At 50.8% G+C, this 20343-nt stretch overlaps 1 protein-coding gene across 6 annotated transcripts in view; it reads right to left on the bottom strand.

The window, feature by feature from the left end:
- Positions 1-2806: 2806 nt before the first annotated feature.
- The window catches only part of ACTN4 (actinin alpha 4), a 136499-nt gene continuing 118962 nt past the window's right edge, over positions 2807-20343 (bottom strand). For 2 of the 6 annotated variants that reach the window (XM_028742066.2, XM_028742067.2), the window contains exons 13-22: positions 16772-16880; positions 16521-16661; positions 15023-15205; positions 14728-14862; positions 13155-13334; positions 11288-11434; positions 9507-9587; positions 9068-9133; positions 7223-7381; positions 2807-5461 (exon numbers count right to left, since the gene is read on the bottom strand). In XM_028742066.2, the coding sequence (XP_028597899.1) occupies positions 5303-5461; positions 7223-7381; positions 9068-9133; positions 9507-9587; positions 11288-11434; positions 13155-13334; positions 14728-14862; positions 15023-15205; positions 16521-16661; positions 16772-16880 (1360 nt within the window). In that variant the 3' untranslated portion in view covers positions 2807-5302. The remainder of the gene's footprint in view (positions 5462-7222; positions 7382-9067; positions 9134-9506; positions 9588-11287; positions 11435-13154; positions 13335-14727; positions 14863-15022; positions 15206-16520; positions 16662-16771; positions 16881-20343) is intronic. The other 4 variants (XM_028742070.2, XM_028742072.2, XM_028742068.2 and 1 more) reach the window with 2 other exon arrangements.

Consider the following 20343-nt stretch of genomic DNA (forward strand, 5'->3'; position numbering starts at 1 on the left):
GTCACAGGGATTCGAACTGCCGACCTTCTGATCGGCAAGTCCTAGGCTCTGTGGTTTAGACCACAGCGCCACCCATGTCCCTATATGAAGAGGTACATACTGAATAATTATCAATGAAATATACATACAGTCATACCTTGGGTTACAGCCATTTACCTTCCCGCCGGAGCGGTACCTATTTATCTACTTGCACTTTGACGTGCTTTCGAACTGCTAGGTTGCCAGGAGCAGGGACCGAGCAACGGGAGCTCACCCTGTCGTGGGGATTCGAACAGCCGACCTTCTGATCGGCAAGTCCTAGGCTCTGTGGTTTAACCCACAGCGCCACCCACGTCCCTAACTATAGCTGTAGTCCCCCATTCATTTCTCATCCTCGTTTAAAGTACCGTATTTTTTGCTCTATAAGACTCACTTTTTCCTTCCTAAAAAGCGGAAATGTGTGTGCGTCTTATGGAGCGAATGCAGGCTGCGCAGCTATCCCAGAAGCCAGAACAGCAAGAGGGATCGCTGCTTTCACTGCGCAGCGATCCCTCTTGCTGTTCTGGCTTCTGATATTCAGAATATTTTTTTTTCTTGTTTTCCTCCTCCAAAAACTAGGTGCGTCTTGTGGTCTGGTGCATCTTATAGAGCGAAAAATACGGTAATTTGCTCTGGTGGCTTTCTTTTGTCTGTTCCAAATCTTCCAACATTCAGCTGTACTGCACGTCCCTGAGTTGTATTATGCGAGAGGGAGACAAACTTCTCTCTTCTCCGATACAGAGAACAGAATGGGGTTTGTGTGATGCTTTGTGGACTACGGGAAACAGAACCCATGAGATCTTGTGCCATGATATCAATGTCTTCCTAACGCCCAGAGATGTCTTTACCGGGAGGGAGATAAAATGGGATGCCTGGGAGGTGCAGGATCCGGAGAACCAGGAAGGAACAGCAGCAAAACAAAGAGGCCACATTATTTCTAGATCACAAAAGCTGCCACAAAACTGTTTTTGTGTCAAAGATGCTCTTTTCGTACGCCTGTTGTACAGCCAATTCTCTGTTACATCTTTGATTTCCACATTGCAGGAATGGGTAGTGGATTTTTTTCTTACCCCAAATCCCGCCGCCCAAAAAAGTAACCATTTTAGGTCAAGTCCTAATCCCCTCTGACTTCTTTGCCAAAATGTGGGTCGCCAATTCTCCACAACCCACATTCCCATTGCTCTGCTGCATTTGGGGCTGCTATTGGTTCAGTACCAGAAACCTGCAAAATACGCATCTGAAAAACCAAAATACACATTTGGAAAACCGAACTGTTAAGAAACCTCACAAAATCCTCATTGTACCTCTTCTTTCTCTTTGCCAGGAAGGGGTTAGGAACGGCTCCCGGCCAGAGATGAACCACACAATGGTTGCAACTTTCTTGTAGGAAAACGTTAATAAACGGCAAGATTTATCATTATCCTGGGCTGCAAAGCACACACACAAAGCATCTAATGCTTGCCTTTTTAGTGTTTCAGAGAATGTGTTGAGCTAGAGAGAAAGCTTAACAGATCCAATACTTCTCAGCAGAGGGGGAAATGGTTTGTGACATAGATGGACGGCAATAACTGCCTCCTTGACAACAGTTTATACTGGCTGTGGAATTTCTTTTCCGGTCACTGACCTCCAAATGCCTTAAGTTCAGGCTAAAACTGGATTTTGTCTCTGAAGTCCTTATTTGTGGATGATCATGTGGCAGAGACAGTGAAAAGTGATAAGTTCATGTTAGTCCATAGTCAGATTTGACGCGAAGATCTTAGTTTCAATCACCCTGTCCTGGTTTCTGATCCATAATTGACTTCTGCTCAACGATTGAAACTAAGATCTTTGCGTCAAATCTTACTATGGACTAACATGAACTTATCTCTACTCATAAACTCTTATCTTTAAAACTGTAACGAATCATTGTGTTATACATATCCTTATGAGTTTGAGTCTGTAATCTCTATTTGAGTTTGTAATCCTTGTCAGAACACATACTTTTGAGTGGATTACTTTTTGTTACAATTGACTACTGATTTGCGAGTAGGAACCATTCCCACTATTGAAACTTATATTGGCCGGAGTTCTTGGTGTGCTTTTTTCCTGGAAATTTCCCCAGAGCAGCCAGCCATTTTAACTCTCCTGCGTTACTTTTAAAGGATTTGTGTGACTCTGCCCCAATCTTTTGCGAGAGGCCGTCATATAAATACTAACGGTTGGGTCGGGACCCCGTAATGTGCCAAGTCTTCCAACTGCACCAGGCAGCTTTGTGTGAATTTGCACATGGCGGTAAAGGAACAGGGATGGGGAGGCAAATGAGTAAAGGAGGGAAGCGGTGGGAAATAATAATAATAATAATAATAATAATAATAATAATAATAATTTATTATTTATACCCCACCCATCTGGCTGAGTTTCCCCAGCCACTCTGGGCGGCTCCCAATCAAGTATTAAAAACAATACAGCGTTAAATATTAAAAGCTTCCCTAAACAAGGCTGCCTTCAGATGTCTTTTAAAAATAGGATAGCTACTTATTTCCTTCACATCTGTAGGGAGGGTGTTCCACAGGGTGGGCACCACCACCGAGAAGGCCCTCTGTCTGGTTCCCTGTAACCTCACTTCTCGCAGTGAGGGAACCGCCAGAAGGCCCTCAACGCTGGACCTCAGTGTCCGGGCAGAAAGATGGGGGTGGAGACGCTCCTTCAGGTATACCTTTGAGGCTGTTTAGGGCTTTAAAGGTCAGCACCAACACTTTGAATTGTGCTCGGAAACGTACTGGAAAGAACGACAACAGAGAAATCATCCTTAAAAATATTACATTTTATTGTCTTGTGGGAGGAGGGCTGGTTTTCCCCGGAAAGCTCGGAAGTTTGTAGAACAGAGGCAGACAGAAGCCAGCTACTCCCTATTGGCTGAACTGCCCGAACCCTGCAGAGGGCAGGCATTCAGGAGCGAACACAATAAAATAAGCTAAACCTTCTCCGACGACAAAAAGAAAGGAAGAGAACCAAAACGAAAAAGATGGGTGACCAAAAAAATAAAAAAGGTGTAGGAATGTTACTGGTTCCCCACGCCCGCCCCCAGTGCTACGGTCAGCCATAACCTTTTTAATTACATGATGAAGGAAAAAGACAAAGACAAAAAAAAAAACCTGAACAAACAAACCCAAACACACCCTTCGGCAATATACGATGCTAGATGTATATATATATTTAATAATAATAAATCTGGACGTTATTAAATTGCAACAGTTTGCTGTGTTTTTAGTTTCTCTCTTTCTTTTTTTAAAAAAAGATCTCTGCACGGTTCTCTTTCGTTTTAGATTTGGTCCTCAGAAAACCCTGCACCATGATGAAGAAATTACAAAAAAATAGATATATATATAATATATATATATAAGCGTGAAGCAATGGATTTTTTATTTTTATGGGTTGTTCAGAGCGAGGCGAGAGAGCGAGAGAGGAAGACTGAATGAGCAAGTCGCTCCTGCCCTGCGGGGGGAGAAGAGGGAGCAGCCAAACAGTTTCGCTACCTTGCAAGGATCACCCCCAGAGGATGCTGGGAAGCACGGTCTTGGGGCTCCCCCCTCCTTCTCAGACACCCCTCAAAAGTTCCCTCTGAAAGCACCTGTAGTTATTTGCGATTCCCCCTGCCCTCCGCCTTGGGGGTCACCTACCCACAATTTCACTTTTCTCACCCTCACACCCCAAAACACCCTCGGGTGTGAAACAAGGGGTGTTGAGAAAGGGGGAAACAAGACAAATCCGTTCCGGATCGGCCTGCTTTTTAAGACTGATGCTCGGCTCCTAGCACCTCTCCCCCCTCCCGGAGAAAGTTAAAGCCCCTCCTCAAGACACCTCTGGGCGCACTTCGCGTGAGAAAACGAACCGTTTTCGCGTTTCGGCCTCAAAGACGGGCGTCAGTATTGCTGAGGTTGTGTTATTCCCAAACTCTGTTGCAAAAGCGGCTGGGGGTGTGTGTGTTGCCGCGACCTGATGGCATGGGGCAGAGGACGGGAGGATTTATAAAACCGGAGACTAGGGTGGGAGAAAAAAGAGGAGAAAGGGCCCGACTGGGGTGGGGATATCCGTTCCGCAAAGGTTTTGCTTCTCCTGCGAGCGTCGGGGAAGAAGCTGCGACGGATTTGAGGAGAGAGGCACTGCCTCTTTGAACACTCGCGTGCTCAGTCTGCGGAATGGGAAAGGGCCAATACGCCCTTGCCAGGCGCAAGCCCTCCCAACTAGCCCCGAATGGGAAGGCAACCTATTTCTTCAAGCAGGTGAAGGGCAAACCGCGGACGTCAGACTAAGCAGCGTGTGCCACGGAGAGCTTGGGTAGCCGTGAACGAGGGCACTGCTTAAAGGAGCTGCCTAGGACTGGCTTTACAGACCCAACTCTGCTTCCTAGTCAAAGCAAATAGCCTGGGCAGAAACCGCGAGTTTGGACCTAGACGCTTGAAGGGGGTCCCCATCCTCCTCCTCCTCTCACCCCTAACGGGGGGAAGAGCCGGTCGGAGGTGCGACGCTGGGGTTGGGGGGCGAGAGGCACAGGCTAGGCCCAAAAACTGCCTAGCGCAGCGAGCGGAAAGGTCCGGAATGAGGTATCTAGGTTCTGTGTCAGAGAGGAAAGCCAGGAAGTGGGTCTCAGCAGCCCCTCCAGATCCTGAAGGTGTTGGGTTTTGATGCGCCGCGGACCGAGGGTGGCTTGGGGGCACCCCAGACACATTAATTAAAAGGCAGCGCCTGAGAAGAGATGGAGGGAGGGCCCTGTATATGCCAGTCGACAGTAGAACTCTCCATCCCACTCTGGGCCCAATTAAGATCAGTAGAAGGAGGGAAACCGGAATGTCATCTATATAGAACAATAATAGCCATCTGAACCGCGGCGGCGGTGGCCGGGATGCTTCATGGCCTTTGCTGATAAGGCCTTGGGGCCGAACTCTTCCTTCCTCCCCCAGGAAGCAAGGAGCCACACCGAGCTCCTCCGCTGCTCAGAGTTTTGGGGGAAAGACTTGGAACTGTTGCATAGTGTCCGTCGAGTGCGCAATGGGGATGGGGTGGGGAGAAGGGGGTGGGGAGGGGGTGGCCCAGGCCAGCTCCCAGGGGTCGCCCAGCGTGGAGGCAGCTTTCTGTCCTCGGAAAGTGAAAGAGAGAGAGAAGGAAAGAGAAAGACAACCTTCCCATTGCTGTGTTTGTGTGTGTGTGTTTGTGTGAATGGGGGAAAATCAAGAGCGTCGCCCCACCCTCCCTCCCCAAAAAGCGCCAGCGCTTGCTGTTGCCGCCGCTGCCTCCGGCTCTAGCCTCACAGGTCGCTCTCGCCGTAAAGCGCCGTGGAGAAGGACTTGTAGTCGAGGGCACCCGGGATGGCATCGGGCCCCTGGTAAGGTGCCATGCGCGCGATGCAGTACTCGGCCTGGTCGGGGGGGAGCTCTCGCCGAAGCTCCTCTGCCGTGATGTAGTTCTGCGTCAGGGATGGGGGGGGGGGAGAGAGAAGAAGAGAGGCCTGCGTGAGGTTGCGCCCACCGGGTGGCGGATCAGGAACATTGGGATAACACAACGTGGTTTTTTGCGGTCCCAAGCCAATATTTGCAGCAAACTCCATCGATTTGCAGCACATCGATTTAAAGCACATGGCTTCCCCTCCCTGCAGAATCTTAGGAACTGTAGTTTAAGGGTGCTGGGAGTTGTAGCTCTGCGAGGGCGAAGCTACAGCTCCCAGGATATATATATATATATATATAAAGTTTATTATTTTACATTGATTTACAGTGGTACCTCGGGTTAAGTACTTAATTCATTCCGGAGGTCCGTTCTTAACCTGAAACTGTTCTTAACCTGAAGCACCACTTTAGCTAATGGAGGCTCCTGCTGCTGCTGTGCCGCCGGAGCATGATTTCTGTTCTTATCCTAAAGCAAAGTTCTTAACCTGAAGCACTATTTCTGGGTTAGCGGAGTCTGTAACCTGAAGCGCATGTAACCCGAGGTACCACTGTACGTTAAGATCATATAACATACAATTTACATCAAAATCTATTTATCCTGGCAACTTCCCGTCCTTAACCCGTGATGGTCTGATTCCCTCGCCTCCCTGCTGCCTGTCAAACCTATTAACCTTATCCATTCACCTAAATCCTATATTGCAATCTTTTCTATTTTCTTTCCATTGCTCACAAGGGAAAACCTGTATGAAATTTTATTTCGCTGTATTGTGTTCTTATATAAACTAAAAAGGGTCTCCGTTCTTCCCCAGATATTTTGTCTTTCGGATTCCTTATTCTAGCTGTGAGTTCCCAGATTCTTGGGCGGGCGTGGGGGAAAGTCGCGTGCTTCAAATGCGGTGTGGAATGTGTTTGAAACGTACGAGCAGATCTGCCCCCTAAACTCATCTCAAGGCAAAAAAATGTCTTGGGAGACTACGCTCTCTGAACTTTAAAAAAGTTTTCTAAATTCTGCACCGAGAGAAGTCATATTCTGTCCTGAAATCAGGCTAAAGCTTGCACAAATCTGCATGATCTCCCTTACTTAGCCTTTGAGAGGGCTAAGGAATTCCTGAAGCCCCCAGCCCAAAATGCTTAGAAAACTGACTCTGTTCTTCCTCTGGCTTCTGAGATTCAAGCACTCTCAGCAATGTCTTTTCAGCCACAACAGCTAGAATTTTATTTTTTTTGCTTGTTTCATAATAATAATTTTTATTTATACCCCGCCCTCCCCAGCCAAGGCCGGGCTCAGGGCGGCTAACAAGCAATAATAAAAACAAGTTGAATGATTACAACTTAAAAACAACATTAAAATACAACATTAAAATATTGAAACATTAAAATATTAAAATGCAGCCTCATCACAGGAGAAGAAAGGAAAAAGGAAAAAAGAAAGAGGGGGAGGGAATCAAATTGGCTCTAAGCCAAAGGCCAGGTGGAACAACTCTGTCTTACAGGCCCTGCGGAAAGAAATCAGATCCTGCAGGGCCCTGGTCTCATGAGGCAGAGAGTTCCACCAGGCCGGAGCCATCACTGAAAAGGCCCTGGCTCTGGTTGAGGCTAATCTAACTTCCTTAGGGCCCGGGACCACTAGGGTGTTGCTATTTATGGACCTTAAGGTCCTCCGTGGGACATACCGGGAGAGGCGGTCCCGTAGGTGCGAGGGTACTAGGCCATGAAGGGCTTTAAATGTCAAAACCAGCACCTTATACCCTTTCCCCAGTCCCCTCCCTTGTTGAACTCACCTTGTCTCCAGCCAGGACCTTGAAGGAGGCAATGACCTGGTCGGCCGTATCCGTGTCCGTGGTCTCCCGGGACATGAAATCGATGAAGGCTTGGAAAGTCACCACTCCGCTGTTGTTGGGGTCCACGACACTCATGATCCGGTTGAATTCCGCATCTCCCTGGCGAGGCAGGGGTGGGGGTGAGAGAAAGGAGGTCATTTGAGTCTCCTGGCAAAATGGCAGCGAAACAGCTGAGTCCGTTTGATGGCTCTGACATGTTTGCTGGAAAACTCAGTTGCGGCCTCAAGGCTTGGCTTTAAAGAAGTCCCCCCTATTCTGTGTCAAAGTGGCTGTCCGAATTTGGACTGGTGGGAGTTCTGCGGAGTTTGGAACTACACCCAGACGAACTTGGCTCAAACCTTTCTTCCTTAAGGTTTCCTAGGCTTAATTTCCATTTGAATCCCCTGTGATTACAGCATTATACTAGGGAGGAGCCATAGAAGGGCAGCAGGTCACCCGCTTGGCATGCAGAAGGTCTCCGGTCCCTCCCATCTCCAGTTAAAAAGAAAAAAGACCAATAGCAGGAAATGGGGAAGAGCTTCTCTCTGCCTTAGATCTTGGGAGAGCGGCTGGCAGCCTCGGCAGGCAATGCTGGGCTCAATCAGCCGACCCCAACCTAGTGCCCTCCAGAGGGCCAGCGATGAAGGAGGGCACCACGTTGGAGAAGGCAGAGCTAGATGGGTAAACAAGTCAAAGCTGGCACAAAAGCAGCTTCCTCTACACTACTTATTGGAAATCTATACCCCGCTTTTCACTTTATATGGGTCTCAAAGTGGCCATCGGAGAATAAAAACGTACCATACACCGACACTGTTATGTTTACCTGAAGCACATTCAAAGCACACGGCTTTCCCCCAAAGAATTGTGGGAACTGTGGTTTGTACTTGGGTACTTGGGAGCGTGGCTCTGTGGAGGGCAAACGGCACTTCCCAGCATCCTTTGGTGGAAGCCACATGTTTCAAATGTACGGCACAGCTGTGCCCAAAATTTAAAATGTTGGAGAATGAAAACATTGGAACAGCACCATCTCCCCACCTGTGACTCCCAGCAGCCCTAGCAAATGCCCACCCACCAGTAACCCTGAATTTCCCACCCTCATCCGCCTTTTCTTGCAAACCACTTGGCCGTAAGCACAGCCCTGACCCTTGACCCGACCTCCCGGAATAAAACCATCTTAACCAGGTGCCTGAAACTTAGTAGGGGTGGTGCCTGCCGGATTTCTGATCCCCTCCATGTTTATTTTATACAAAGTCGTCCCTCCATAGCCCTCCCCTCTCAACCAAAGGGAACTCCCCCATCCTGCCAATTCACAGAAGGGAGGGATCTGCCAGGGATTCATCTAATCTGGCAACCTGTCCTATAGTGGCCAAACAAACACCCCCAATGGACAGCCCACAAGCAACAGCACCCTCTCCCCACCTGTGACTCCCAGCAGCCCTAGCAAATGCCCACCCACCAGTAACCCTGAATTTCCCACCCTCCTCCGCCTTGTCTTGCAAACCACTTGGCCATAAGCACAGCCCCCCGACCCTTGACCCGACTTGACATCACGTTCCGACTCACACCCTAGGCCCGTGTTCTTCGGCCTGGACCACAACTCCCATAATCCCCGGCTAAGCTGGCAGGGGATGATGGGAGCTGGAGTTCAGCAAGGCCTGGGTACCCAAGGCAGAAGGACACTGCCCACGGCGAGGGCCGGCCACGCAACGGACAGATGCAGCATTTCGGCTGTTGCCAGCTGCTGCCGTCGGCATGGAGGACAGAGCGAGGAAGAAAAGTGGGGGGAAAGCAGAGAGCGGAGCGTACCAGGCTGTATCCCGTGGAGATAAGCAGGGCTCGGTAGTCGTCTGTGTCCATGCTGCCTGTGCGCTTCTATTCCCAGAGGCCGACAGGCGAAGGGAGGGAGAGGGAGAGAACGCAGATGGAGGAGGCATGCAAAGATGGAAAGGGAAGAGAGGGCCGAAGAGCCCCACGGAGGAAAGAGACACAGAAAGAGAGAACATCAGTCAGGAGAAGCCATCGAGATGCCACGTAAACAGACGACAGGGGAAGTGGGGGGGAGACACGGGCACACAAATCGGATACACGAAACACGGCGACGACAAGGCGGCAGGAGGAGGAGGAAGAAGAAAAGTGGGTGTTTGATGGTGGGGAGAAACGAACGTGGTGAAGGAAGAGAGAAAGGAGATCAGGTTAATTGCAAGATCGCCGAGCGGCTGCGCGGTTTTTAACGGGCATCGGGTACCTGTCGGTCATTCTCCACATCGTATCCCAAGCTGATCAGGCAGGCTTTGAACTCTTCGGGTCCCAGGGAGCCGCCGTGGTCCTGCCGCCGGGCCACGCGCAGGGAGGGGCGGAGGGCGCGGCATGCACATTTGAGGGGGGTGGGGAGGAGGGCGGGAGAGCCCACGTGCACACGACAAGGGAGGGGGGAAGGGGAAAAGACACGGCGTTAGTTCCAGCACTCTCATGGATGCTCTCGGGGGGAGCTCCAGCCCGCAGGCCCAGGAAGTGGGCAGAGGAGGAGGGGAAGAAGAAGAAGAGCCTTTGGGACTCCTGCTTCAAGGACCTGGCTGCGGGGCTCAAAAGAGACAGGACTTTCACAACACCACCTGTTCTGATCAGACGTGCGGCAACAAGCCGTGAAAAAATGAACACTGGCTTCTATGGGGGGTTGTCAACCTGGGAAGGGAGTCCAACTAGGAGAAGGAAAACTCTGAGCTTAAACCTCTGCTGCTTTGCAGGACATCTTTGGGAGAAAATAATAATAATAATAATAATTTACCATTTATACCCCGCCCATCTGGCCCCAGCCACCCTGGGCGGCCCCCAACCAAACATTAAAATGCAGTAATACATCAAACATTAAAAGCTTCCCTAAACAGGGCTGCCTTCAGATGTCTTCTAAAAGTCTGGTAGTTGTTGTTCTCTTTGACATCTGATTGGGGGGGGGTGTTCCACAGGGTGGGCGCCACCACTGAGAAGGCCCTCTGCCTGGTTCCCTGTAGCTTGGCTTCTCGCAGTGAGGGAACCGCCAGAAGGCCCTCGGCACTGGACCTCAGTGTCCGGGCTGAACAATGGGGATGGAGACGCTCCTTCAGGTATACTGGACCGAGGCCATTTAGGGCTTTAAAGGTCAGCACCAACACTTCGTGCTTGCAAACGTTCTGGGAGGAAGGCTTGGGAGGAAACCCTGCACAAATCCCTAAGACGGTTGGATGGCGTCTTCTACGCCTCCTTCCGGCAACTCCTGCAGCCAAGCTGGTGCCAAACGTCTTGCTCTGCTTTCCTTGGGACCACATCAGCGAGTCCGGTGTGTGTGTGTGTCTTGTCGTCCAGGAGCCCAGGACCTCGAGACACACCGCCCAGGCTTGTGCCCCAGAGGAGGCCACTTGGGTGCTGCTAACGCAGCAGTTTGACTTCACCCCTGGAAGCAAACTCCGTTGTCTCTCAAGACAGACAGATGCCAACAAAAGGCCTGGCCAGTTTCCTCTGGACACAAATTGAACAGGTCTGATTTGGGCGGCAGAAAAGCGGCTGGAAGCTCGAGCGCCAAACCGTTCAACCCTTTTTAAAAAATTCTGCCAAGAGCAAGCAGAGTCACCCTGAGAGCTGGCAGCTACTGTCTCAGCCGGTCCTACCTCACAGGGTTGGTGGTGATAAAATACAAGGAGGGGACTGCAACTACCCCGAGCCCTTTGAAAGAAGAGGTGGAATAAAAATATAAACCGTGAAGAACAAGCCTGGCCTGGAAATTAAGGTAAACAAAAGCACTCATGGCAGCGCTACAAGGCTGAGCTCAGAGGACCCTCCAACTGGTGCCAGCCTCTGGCATTTTTCAATCTGAGGGAACGGACCCTTTCCTGTGGGCAGGAGTTTCCTCTCTTTCATTCTTTATTTTAGTGATCAGAGGCAGGAAAGTCACACGCACAAACAGACACACAGAGGGCAGACTCTTCTGCATCCAAAATTGACTTTCCGGCTGCTCCACGGCGAGGCCCCAGCCCTGCGCCAAACTCAGGTTACCTTATCGAAGTGGTTGAAGGAGGCCCGGAACTCCTGCATCTGCTCCTGGCTGATCCCCTTGGCGTCCCGGGTCAAGATTTGGTTCTCCACCTCGTTGCTGGTCCGGGCTGTGGTGGTGAGGAGTTGTTCCCACCCGACACGGATATGCTGGGAACGAAGAGTTCGGGGCAGGAGGGGAAGAGGCAAGGCTGAATAAGTCACCCGCTTCGGTGTACTGCCTTCTTCAAAGCCGAAATCTGCACCTGGGACCTATCAGGGGCTAAGATCTGGTAGAGGGCAGAGGGTTCCCCCAGCCCAACAAGGGTTGCTTTGTAAAGAACTAGGCAGAAACCCCCGAATCAAAGCCTCCCCACTCAGCAAAAGGGCCGAGGAAGACGAGCCCGGCTGGTGCAGGCCCGAAACCCTAAAACCGGCAGCCAGCCCTGGAAACTCTCCCTGGGCTTGAGACGCTTCCTATACGTTTCCAAATGGCTTCGACTAAAGTACTTTATCATTGTTGTCTGTGCCATTTATTCTTTGAATAATAATAATAATAATAATTTTTTATTTATATCCCGCCCTCCCCAGCTGAAGCCGGGCTCAGAGTGGCTAACAACAATAAAAATAACACAGCTTTCTAAAATCAATTCATTTTAAAATCAAATCAAAAATCAAATTCATGGCAACCATTGGGCTAGAGTTCTGTGAGGATTACCAAAGGACTGTGCCTTGGCCAAAGGCCTGGTGGAACAGCTCTGTCTTGCAGGCCCTGCGGAAAGATGTCAAGTCCCGCAGGGCCCTAGTCTCTTGTGACAGAGCGTTTCACCAGATCGGGGCCACGGCCGAAAAAGCCCTGGCTCTGGTTGAGGCCAGCCTGACCTCTCTGTGGCCTGGGACCTCCAAGATGTTTTTGTTTGAAGACTATAAGGTCCTCCGTGGGACATACCAGGAGAGGCGGTCCCGTAGGTACGAGGGTCCTAGGCCGTATAGGGCTTTAAAGGTTAAAACCAGCACGTTACACCTGATCCTGTACTCCACCGGGAGCCAGTGCAGCTGGTATAGCACTGGGTGAATGTGATCCCGCGGCGATGACCCCGTAAGGAGCCTCGCCATGGCATTCTGCACCCGCTGGGGTTTCTGGGTTAGCCTCATGTAGAGTGAGTTACTTCTTTGAAAAAGCAGCTACAGTGGTACTTCGGTTCTTGAACGTAAATCCATTCTGGAAGACCGTTCAAGTTCTGAAATGTCCGAAAACCAAGGCGCAAAGGGCTGTCTGCAGATTCAGCTGAGAAAATTGAAAAGTACAGTGGTGCCTCACAAGACGGAAAACCCACTAGACGAAAGGGTTTTCCGTTTGCGATGCGCTTCGCAAGACGAATTTCCCTATGGGCTTGCTTCGCAAGACGAAAATGTCTTGCGAGTCTCGCCATTTCCCCCCCGCTTTCCCCCCCTTTTTCTAAGCCGCTAAGCCGTTAATAGCCTTTTAGCAGCTAAGCCGCTAAGCCTTTAATAGCCGCTAAACCGCTAATAGCGCTAATCCGCTTAGCCGCTAATGGGGTTGCTTCGCAAGACGAAAAAACCGCTAGACGAAGAGAATTGCGGAACGGATTCTTTTCGTCTTGCGAGGCACCACTGTACGCAGTGGAAGCTGTTCAATTTCCAAGGCGCGTTCATAAACGGAAGCATTTGCTTCAGGGTTTTCGTTGTGTTCGGGTTCCGAAACGTTTGTCAACGGAGACGTTCCGAGGACCGAGGTACCACTGTATCAGTTTTGCGAGGCCTGTTCCCCCACTCCCATTTCCCCGGCATGCAAACTGCCAGAAAAAAAACCACGAGAGCGGCCGGTTGTCTGGCTAGCTGGCCGAGAGCGTCCCCACGCTGCCCTCACCTCCATGGTGAAGTTGGTGTGCTTGTTGTCGAAGATGAGCGCCTCTTGGATGAGCTGGTGCTGCTGCTCCAAGAGGTCGATGTTGGGCTTGTAATCCACGATGCTCTGCTCATACAGCTTCAGGTGGTCCAGCTGGTCCTCTAGGGTCCCGTTCATCTCGATGGAGATGCGCCCGATCTCCTGGCGGAGGGGGGAGAGAAGAAGGTGGAGCCGTGTCAGGGCAAACAGGCCGGGCAAGCAGAGATCCTGCCCAGAACTAGCTTGACCTCCTGGCTTTTAGACCTGCCCCTAATTCAAGCAGTGGGCATAGCTAGTATTATACTGCAAGTCCGCTACACCAGCCCAAAAGGCTCTCAGAGCAGCAGAGACCGTGGTGAGAGATGGGCGATTCCTGGCTCACACATCTCACTGTTGGCTCTTACGCTGTACAGATGCTCCAGAGCTCCAGCTGTTCCCACCTGCCTTGCCCCACCCTCCAGAACCTGAGAGCCTTTCTCAAACCTTGACTATGAGAACAGCAAAAGCAGCTGGGAAGAGAGGAGGAGTTCAGGGATATTTTCAAAAAACATTTTCGTCATCTGTGTGCCCTCGCTTCTCAATTTGATGCTGGTTTCATGGTTATTTTATGTGTTGTGCCCTGCCGTTTTTTTAGTGGTTAAAAGGTAAAGGTAAAGGGGACCCCTGACCATTAGGTCCAGTCGTGGCCGACTCTGGGGTTGCGGCGCTCATCTCGCTTTATTGGCCGAGGGAGCCAGCTTACAGCTTCCGGGTCATGTGGCCGGCATGACTAAGCTGCTTCTGGTGAACCAGAGCAGTGCACGGAAATGCCGTTTACCTTCCCGCCGGAGTGGTACCTATTTATCTACTTGCACTTTGACGTGCTTTTGAACTGCTAGGTTGGCAGGAGCAGGGACCGAGCAACGGGAGCTTACCCCGACCGCCTGATCAGGGGAAAGAATAATTACCTTAGTAATTCTTTATTCTAACTGATAAGTGTAAAATGTTTAATCATTATTTGCTGGTATTTAAATTAACTGTTTACTGTTATACAGTCACACCTCATGTTATGTTTGCTTCAGATTGAGCGTTTTCAAGTTGCGTCCCACGACAACCCGGAAGTACTGGAAAGGGTTACTTTCGGGTTTCGCTGCTCGTGCATGCGCAGACGCGCAAAATGACGTCATGCACATGCGCAGAAGCGGCAAATTGTGACCCGCACACACGCAGACGAGGATTGCATTCCTTTCAGGTTGCGAACGGGCCTCCGGAACGGATCCTGTTCGCAACCAGAGGTACCACTGTATTCTAATGGCCTAATGAATATTGCTTTATCTAAGTTGTTTATTTTTAACTTATGCTTTTATGATGACTTTTTAAAGAATTGGATGAGATTGCTATTAGGCGTGTGATCTTTGCTGTCTATCTTGCAGGCTTGTAAGCTGCCTTGTGTTTACAAGAAAGGCGGTGTAACCATTTGATAGTGAAAATGGAACGAAACGGAAATCTCTCCTCTCTGCACCTCTCCAAATTCTCCTGTGGGGCAAGCTGGGAGCAGCGGGCCGAGCCCCCTCACCTCCATTTTGGTCTGGATCCAAGGCCCCACGATGTTGGCCTGGCTAGCAAACTGCCGGCGCAGATGTTCATTGGACTGCTGCTTGCTCTGTTCGTCTTGCAGGGCGTGGTCCCTCTTTGGCACCAGCTGCTGGACCTGCTCCAACGAGAACAAAAAGAGTTGGGTCGTCAGCCCCCAGTGTCTCCCACCAGCCGAACTGGCCGTGGGCCATTTCAGCTGGGCGTCTTCTCTCGCCCCCCATCTCCCTCCAGGACTCTGCCTGGATTCGTGACACCATCCAGACATCTCCACGCACCCTTTCCCACTTGGAGTTGATGATCTGCGGAGTGACCGAAGTGTACGGGTTGTTCCCGGAGAGCTTTATGTTGTTGTAGTCTGCAATCTTCTGCGCTTCGCTCTGGATACCCAGGATGGCCTCACGCTCCTTGTCCGCGTCGGGAAGGGTGGACTTGAACTGATCGTGGGCTGCAATCAATCCCTGGGAGAAAAAGGGGTTTGTTAGCTGCGATTCCTGCCTTGCAGGGCGTTGGACTAGATTAAAATCTTCGGGTCTCTTCCAACTCTACAATGCTATGATGCTGCGACCCAGGAGGCAGAGCACCGCCTGTCAAGTTCTGTTTGGCTTTTAAAGTCACGTCAAAGCAGCTTCATGTACAGGCATATGAATCTGTCTTATACCAAGTCAGGATGCAGGAAGCTGCCTTAAGGTGATGGGTCCTCCAAGCCTCAGGTGAGCTTCCCCAGTCCTGGGTACCCAAGATTCTCTGAACTGGTGTCATGGAGCAGTTGGACTCTGAGGAGTGGTGGGAGGAACTGTTGGGAATCTGAGTATGTGCAGCTACTCACACGGAGTCAATTAAGGTTTGGTAGACAGCCAGAAGGCAATCCTGAAGGAGTAAGTCTGCCTGGTGATAACAGAGACATGGAGACAGCTCCCTGATTGGTCAAGCTCTCTCAAGGGAGTGATAATTAGTGGTCTACTAACTGGAATGTGTTAGTTCGTGAGTTCAGAGGTTCAGAGTTCTGTGTGTCAGTGTAGGAGTTGTGAGTCGTGTGAGAGAGAGCTAGCAAAAGATCCGTGTTCTATTCCTATAAATAGTCCACTGTATATAATAAACACCTAACTACAAGTTCCTGGTTCCTGCTTTGTCTATCCTGTCTGCAGCCAAGTCGCCAAATGCTTCCGTGGATTCTGAGTTTACTCTGCTAGGTCTGGCTAAGGTCCTGCAACTAGTCAGAAAGTTGCGAAACACCAAATAGGTTTAGCCAATAGGAATGAGTTGGGAAACCTTGGCGGAAGGAGGTTCAGAGCCCAGGGAGGGATGGTGGGACAACGACCGGTGCTCAGAGGGAGAAGACCAGGAAGAGGAGGTGTCAGAGGCCAAAGGGGTGACAGGGCTTAGTGAGCAGGGAGAGTCTGTGGCAGAAAGAAGTTCAGAATCAAGAGGCTGGAGATGAGGCAGGCCGAGGTGAGTCTGGCTGGTGTGTCCTCCTGCTGCTGCTGTGACAAGCTCCCCTTCTCCCCAGAACCAGGAGAGGTGTGAAAAGGGCAGAGGAGAGGTTGGCATGTAGGCACAGTCTCCAATTGCTTGGGGGAAAGCCCTGGTGAGAGGCAGGGCCTTTCAGTCTTGGCAACTGATTTTCACGGAGGAAGAATGCGCTGCTCTGCAGTCAACAAAGCCTGCGGGGATCGTGTTTGGCTAACAAGGAGTTAGCTCTCTCTTTGATTACTGACCGGCACGTTCCTGGGGCAACTGAATTGCGCCTGGTGACCTTCCACCCCCTCCTCCTACCTCGATCTCCTCGATGGTGTGGACGATGAACATATCCTGCAGGTCCTCCATGGCGCTCTCCATCCAGTTGTTGAAGGGCGCTGCCCGCTTGGCATATTCCAGGTGGAGCTGGTCAATGGTCTCCAGCTGCTTCTCTGTTTTCTGTGGAGGAGAGAAATGGGTCAGGTGATCGGGTCCCGTGACGCAGCGCCGACTCTCCCCTGCGCCCCCGGCTGAAGGTCGGGGCAAGCTGCAGGAGCCTCCTGGCTCACCTCCAAGGCTTCCCTCCGTGTGTGGGTCAAGGATCCTAGTGAGTCCCACTGGTCGCAGATCTTCTGGCACCGGGTGTTGACACTGGGCGAGTCGTAGTAGTCCAACTCGCTGTGGGGCAGAGAGAAAGGGGGCATTATTTGGGGCCAGGCCAGTGGGGCTAAGCTCTCTTCCCCCCATGGCCTTCATACAACCACAATGGGCCAAACACCTTGGGAGAAAAGAAGGAGAAATTACTGCATTTTTTGCTCTATAAGACTCACTTTTTCCCTCCTAAAAAGTAAGGGGAAATGTGTGTGCATCTTATGGAGCGAATGCAGGCTGCGCAGCTATCCCAGAAGCCAGAACAGCAAGAGGGATTGCTGCTTTCACTGCGCAGCGATCCCTCTTGCTGTTCTGGCTTCTGAGATTCAGAATATTTTTTCCCTTGTTTTCCTCCTCCAAAAACTAGGTGCGTCTTGTGGTCTGGTGCGTCTTATAGAGCGAAAAATACGGTATATTCTTAAGGCTCTCTTGTTGCAGAGGTCGTGATCTCTGCTTAGAGCACACCTGTGGTGCTTTAATTATTGGAACAAATAGCTCCGTTTGCAGAGCATGAGATTCTCAATCTCAGGGTTGTGGGTTTGAGCCACAGAAATATGCAGGAAAGCAGCAACCGGGTGCGAGAGACGCCATGCATCTATTTCCTCCCTGAGCCCGGCTGCTGCGCAACCAACACAGTGGCAGCTCTCGGGCACCAGAGGGTGCTGTTCCCCCCTTTCAAGGCTCTCTGCCCACCAGGCGGATGGGTTGGGAGCTCTCTCCCAAAGTCTCTGGGGGGCGGGGTGGGGTGGCCCGGCCCAGAGAGCCCAGTGCCCAGCCCCAACAGCGGCACGTTCCCAGCCAACATCTCCCCCCCCTCCCTGGCCTGAATGCAACGTTTTTAGCAGAGTTCCTCTGGAAGGCTGCATGTCGCTACACGTTCGGGATGGAGAAAGAAAAGCCGGGAGGTTTGCCAAGCGAAATACCTTGGGAAGGGGCCAGCGGAGCCACAGCAACAAGACACGCGGGGGAAACAGGGTGCCTGGTTTCAGGCAGAACACCCCTAACCTCAGATCCGTGTCTAACTCATGACGAGGGGGTGGGAGAGAAGGGTATTTATTGCCTAGCGACTCCCGAAGCAACAGATGGAGGGTGAAAAGGCTTCGGCGGCCTTCAAATGGCGCTTTCGCTATTTCAAGGCGCTTTTTTTTTTTGCAAGAGAGGCGTTTGTGTGTGTGTTCTCTCCCCCACGAAGCCATGCCGCCGGGCCACACACATCCATGTTTCCAAGTTCCCTGCCATTCCCAGCCACGGGAATAAGAGCCGCTATTCATGGCTCTCGCCTGTGTGTGTACTAACTGTGCGCGAGTTTATCCGAGTTTGGGGGGGTGGGCAGGGAGAAGGGGTTGGGGTGGGCAGGACGAAGAAGTTTGCAGCAAACTCTTACAATAAGCACATTCTAGTGTCACACAAAGGGAGGAGGGAAGGAGAACAATAGGGGCACTGTCTCTCTCTCTCTCTCTCGTGTGTGTGTGTGTGTGCAAGTGGAAGAGAACACTCTTTTAGGAACTCTTTCCAAAAGGAGAGGTGATCCCAGCCGTTTCTGTGCAGGAGCCAAGGACGCATTGGAAAGGGATTCTCAGTGACAAACGGAAAGGAAAAGGGGCGGCGAGGTTGCTATTTTCGACCTGCCAGAAATATCACACAGTGTCTCTTTGTGTCGGCCCCCTTGCTGCAAGACGGTTCGAGTCTCTCTCTCTCTCTCTCACACACACACACACACACACACACAAGTGGGCCTGGGCGGTGCGAGGGAATGGCTGCTGGGAAGCTTTCTAAAGGGCCCGGAGGCTGCTGATGTTTCCTTTACACAGGATGCAGGAAAATCTTACGGCATAAATGTGCATGTGCACACAGCCCAGAGTGACTGAAATTGGGATTTTTACTGTCTGGGCTCGAGGGGGCCAGAGGGCTGGCTCAGGAGGAAGCCACAAGTGTCCTGGCTTTAGAGCGGCAGTCTGATAGTTTCAGCAAGGAGGCTGCTCCGAGCGTCGTGGTTTCATTCAACTTTGGGTTCCCAGTTGTGGTGGGTGGACGGCAACTCCCATCATCCTTGGTCTCTGATCCAAGATGGCTGTGGATGATGGGAGTTGTAGTCCACCGATGCAGAACCACAGAGCTGGAAGGGACCCCAAGTGTCATCTAGTCGAACCTCCTGCAATGCGGGAACTGCAGGTAAAAAATCCCTGACAGATGTCCATCCAAACTCTTGCGTAATAAACCTCCAATGAAGGACAGTGCCATCTTGCAAAGTGGTCCGTTCCACTGCTGAACAGCTCTTAGCTGTTCTTCCTGGCCTGGGGCCTGAGTTTGAAGAACACCTGCCCTAGATCTGTATTTTTAATACTGTATTTTATGCTGCTTTTACAATCACCGTATTTTTCGCTCTATAAGACGCACTCCCCTCCCTCCTAAAAAGTAAGAGGAAATGTGTGTGCATCTTATGGAGCGAATGCAGGCTGCACAGGTTTTGCTGAAGCCAGGAGAGCAAGAGGGATGGGTGTGCACCGATCCCTCTTGCTCTCCAGGCTTCGCTTCGCTGGAGAGGTGCTGCGCAGCTTTCCCTCTCTGCGCAGCGCCCCTTCAGTGAAGCGGGAGGAGAAATGGAAGGGGCTCCGTTTCTCCTGCCGCTTTGCTGAAGGGGCGCTGAGCAGAGAGGAAGAGAATATTTTTTTCTTGTTACAGTCAAAACAAAAAAAATTCCTTCCAGTAGCACCTTAAAGACCAACTAAGTTGGCAGTATTACAGTGGGTGTCTCCGGTTATATGGACACTGTTCTGAAACCATATGCCATCAGTGCTCCCAGCTATGTACGTGACACCACAGATTTTCTGAGGAAAATACAATCTTTAAATAATCTTCCCAACAATACTATACTAGCTACTATGGATGTGGAATCTCTGTATACCAACATCCCACACAATGATGGTTTACAAGCTATAAGGAACACCATTTCAGATAAAACCACAGCGGACTTTGCCACCAAACTCTGCCAATTTGTCCTTACCCACAACAACTTCAAATTCGGTGATGACCTGTTCCTTCAGATCAGCGGCACAGCAATGGGCACCCGCATGGCCCCACAGTATGCCAACATCTTCATGGCAGATTTAGAACGTTTCCTAAACTCCTACCCACTCAAACCTCTCTTGTACCTGCGATACATTGACGATATTTTTATCATCTGGACACATGGTCAACAGACCCTGGACACCTTCCACCAGAAATTCAATGATTTCACCCCACAATCAACCTAACAATGAATCAATCTATGCAAGAAATACATTTTTTTGACACTACTATAAAAATACAGGATGGGCGCATAGACACCACCTTATACCGTAAACCAACTGACCGACAAACATATCTACATGCCTCTAGCTACCATCCCAAACATACCAAACAGTCCATTGTATATAGCCAGGCACTACGTTACAGCCGTATCTGTTCCAATTCTACAGACAGAGACTCTCACCTAAGAGATCTACAGCAA

This window comes from Podarcis muralis, chromosome 7 (genome assembly GCF_964188315.1).
Source record: "Podarcis muralis chromosome 7, rPodMur119.hap1.1, whole genome shotgun sequence".
Taxonomy (NCBI): Eukaryota; Metazoa; Chordata; class Lepidosauria; order Squamata; family Lacertidae; genus Podarcis; species Podarcis muralis.